This window comes from Hipposideros armiger, unplaced genomic scaffold (genome assembly GCF_001890085.2).
Source record: "Hipposideros armiger isolate ML-2016 unplaced genomic scaffold, ASM189008v1 scaffold_8, whole genome shotgun sequence".
NCBI lineage: Eukaryota > Metazoa > Chordata > Mammalia > Chiroptera > Hipposideridae > Hipposideros > Hipposideros armiger.
The window spans coordinates 8,150,406-8,154,269 of record NW_017731358.1 but is presented as its reverse complement, the minus strand read 5'-3'; the positions used below and the strand labels follow the sequence as shown (position 1 = coordinate 8,154,269).

General features: G+C 38.3%; 1 protein-coding gene across 5 annotated transcripts in view; it reads left to right on the top strand.

The window, feature by feature from the left end:
* Nucleotides 1-3,864, top strand: part of GTF2E1 (general transcription factor IIE subunit 1) — a 55,687-nt gene that overhangs the window by 44,027 nt on the left and 7,796 nt on the right. For all 5 annotated transcript variants that reach the window (XM_019652977.1, XM_019652987.1, XM_019652960.1 and 2 more), the window contains one exon: nt 1,987-2,228. In XM_019652977.1, coding sequence (XP_019508522.1) covers nt 1,987-2,228 — 242 coding nt within the window. The remainder of the gene's footprint in view (nt 1-1,986; nt 2,229-3,864) is intronic.

Sequence of the window (3,864 nt, the reverse complement as noted above, 5' to 3'; positions counted from 1 at the left end):
AAGAGAAAGAAAAGTGAATGCTTGGAGAAGACCAAAATTAAAAAAGCAATTTACACTAGAGTAAGCAGAGTCAGGTAATAGTGAAGTCAGTGACCCAGCCTTTTAGAAGACATCACGGAACAGGTAGAAGATAGAAAGAAATGACTAGGGATAGATAAGGATTAAATGGAGACAAACTTAGTAAATAGTGCACAGAGTACCATTAGAGGAATGCAGGAAGAAAAGGTAGAGAGAAACCAGTTATTTGCAACAGCAACATAAGACTTTAAAGTATAGCAAGACAAATATGGATTGGTACCGAGAGGCACCCAGAAAGCCTAGACTCAGAATGGGAGAGCACATAACTGGTCCAAAGGCCATGGGGAAAGAATGGTTTACAGGCAGCCCTGGGTACAGCTAGAGGCAGTAGCTGGCGAGTGTGGATTAAATGACCGGGTCAGCATGGACTGGACAACTGGAGAGTGCATTTTTGTATAGCAAAAGCGGCAGTTGGCCTGTAGATATCCAGAGGGGAACAGGAGGGGTGGGATAAACCCAAGATTACCTCCAGAGAGCTGTCAGAAACAGTGTTCCCAGGGAGAAGTGTAGTGGGCCAGTCAGGTAATGAACTGAGGTATATGCCAGAGAAACCAACTAGCATGAGGCAGAAAGCTTAAGTACGTATAAGTGGGCCTGGGAAGAAATGAGCAATGGAGTAAGCAGAAATGAAGTCAGACCAAAGAAAAGGAAAAATAGTGAATGGCTCATGAGAGCAGAAGTGGTACAGGACAGAAACACAAATGAAGTAGTACTGGTTAAGCTCAAAATGAGACAGGGCTCCACTGAAGACAGCAGTCCAGGATCCATGGACGAGATTTGGAGAAAAATGGAGGAGACGTAAAGGGGAAACATGGGGCCAGAAGAGTCAGTCAGTGCACACTGAAAGGAACACAGGAAAAGGTACAGAGCAGGTAGCTCGTGAAACATGAAGATAGTATATGGGATGAAACATTAGCTGTCTCAACAGAGAGGGAGGGAGAATCTTGCATAGAAGTTGATGCAGAGACAGCATCAGTAGCGGCAGAGAAAGACAAGGTGTGAGCTTAGACACACAGAGAATCAGGTACAGTCAAAACGATGTGGAACGCATTGAAAGTGAAACAAGCAGATAAAACAGGGAGCACAGAAAGACAGAAAACTTGAACTCAGAGAGATGAAAATAAGTTGCGAAAGGAAGGTAAGGAATGATCAGGCCCGGAACAGGCCGAGATCATGGGTAATAAAGGTAAAAAGCAAAACAAAATCAACTGAGAATTAGATTATGGTGACTACAGGGTAGAAATAATGGTTGAAGGATGGATACAGAGTCAACAGAGGTGCAGAGATGGAAAGATACAACTCAGTAGAAAAGAGACTGACCTGTGTAGAGAGAAGTGCCTTATTTGGTGAGTAGCAGAAGAATATTAATTCTAAGTTGAGGTCTGGCTTTGCAGCATATTTCCTCACTTCTCAGCACACAAAAGAAAGAAATAAAGCACACAGAACTACTTTGAATTAGTCTGGGTTGAGCTGAATTTTGTAAAACAGTTTTGCAAAATGTTTAATGTGTGTTTTGTTTTTTGTTTTGTTTTTAAACAAAAGACTCATGAAAGATGTGACTGGGAGAGAATTTTGCCAGACTGGTGTCTTTAAGTAGATTGTCACCATACCAGTCTCCCCTCTCCCTAAGTAGATTTATTGAAATGTCTTAAACTATAAAACCGCAGTCATTTATGTACACCAGATGATCCAGTGATTGAGGAATTTAAATATAATGTGTTCTTCTAACCCATGTAACTTTCATCCTGAGGTATAAGAGATGCTTCTCAGAATTGTTAAAGCATCTGCACATGATTGCTGGATAGCATTTACTTGTAATACTTCAGTAATCACCTCCCCTGCTGCCCTCCTTTTCCAATCAAGACTTTAATTTTTCTTCTTCCTGTCCTCCTCTGTCTTTTTATATAGCAAGGACCGTGCAGCAACTACTGCTGGAACTGCTGGGCTGGCAGGTGGGCACCACCGGGAAGCATGGGCCAGCAAAGGTCCCTCCTATGAGGACTTATATACTCAGAATGTTGTCATTAATATGGACGATCAAGAAGATCTTCATCGAGCCTCACTGGAGGGGAAATCTGCCAAAGAGAGACCTATTTGGTTGAGAGAGAGCACCGTCCAAGGAGCATATAGTTCTGAAGAGATGAAGGAAGGTAAGAGAAGTCATTAAAATGTATATGTCTTGGGTTCAGTAGAAAATGAACTTGACTTAGTGGGAAATTGACTAGGCAATTCTTAGTTTTATTGGTGATCCCCTATCTCTGTTTTCCGAAGCAATTGCATTATAGCAGGAAGTAAAAAATTGAGCAGTAAGCATTAAAAGCAAACAATATCCTTGCATGTGGAGTCTGATCATTGAAAACATTTCTAAGACTGAGATGTCAAGGATCTTACCATCTATGTGTTCTAGGAATTTTATGGTTTCTGGTTGTACATTCAATTCTTTAACTCATTTTGAGTTAATTTTTGGGTATGCTGTAAATCGTTGTCTTGTTTCATTCTTTTGCATGTGGCTATCCAGTTTTCCCCACACCATTGATTGAAGAGACTGTGCTTTCTCCATTGTATGTTCTTGGCTCCTTTGTCATAAATTAATTGTCCATATATGTGTGGGTTTATTTTGGGGCTCAGAATTCTGTTTAATTGATCTGTATGTCTGTTTTTATGCCAATCCCATATCGTTTTGATTACTGTAGCTTTGTAGTATAGTTTGAAATCAGGAAGTGTGATACCTCCAGCTTTGTTCTTTCTCAAGATTGCTTTTACTTTTTGGAATTTTTTGTGGTTCCATACAAATTTTAGAATTATTTGTCCTAGTTCTGTGAAAAAATGCTATTGGAATTTTGGTAAGGATTGCATTGAATCTGTAGATTGCTTTGGGTAGTGTGGACATTTTAACAATATTAATTATTCCAATCCATGAGCATGGAATGTCTTACCATTTATTTATATCTTCAATTTATTTTACCAGTGTCTGGCAGTTTTCATTGTACAGGTCTTTCACCTCCTTGGTTAAATTTATTCCTATTTTATGCTTTTTGATGCAGTTGTAAATGGGATTATTTTCTTAATTTTTCTTTCTGATAGTTTATTATTAATGTATAGAAATGCCACAGATTTCTGTACATTGATTTTGTATCTTGCAAGTTTACTGAATTTGTTTATTAGTTTTAATGGTTTTTTTTTTTTTGGTGGAGTCCTTATTGTTTTCTATATATTATTATGTTATCTGCAAATAGTGACAATTTTACTCCTTCCTTTCTGATTTGGATGCCTTCTATTTCTTTGTGTTTCCCAATTGCTGTACCTAGGACTTCCAGTACTATATTGACTAAAAGTGGTAATAGTGGGCATCCTTGTCTTATTCCTGATCTTAGAAGAGAAGTTTTAAGCTTTTCACTGTTGAGTATGATGTTAGCTGTGGGTTTATCATATATGGCCTTTGTTATGTTGAAGCATGTTCTCTCTACCTACTTTGTTGAGAGTTTTTGTCATAAATGTATGTTGAATATCGTCAGTTTTTTTTCTGCATCTATTGAGATGATCATGTGATTTTTTTTTAATCCTTCATTTTTAAAATCTAATATATCACTTTGATTTGCAGATGTCCAACTACCTTTGCATCACTGGAATAAATGCACTTGATCATGGTGTATGATCCTTTAAATGTATTGTTGAATTGGTTTGCTAGTATTTTTTAAAAAGATTTTTTAATTTTTATTTTTTATTGGGGAATTGGGGGGATGGGAACAGCGCTGGGGAGTTGGGGAAGGGGAACAGACAAGTTGC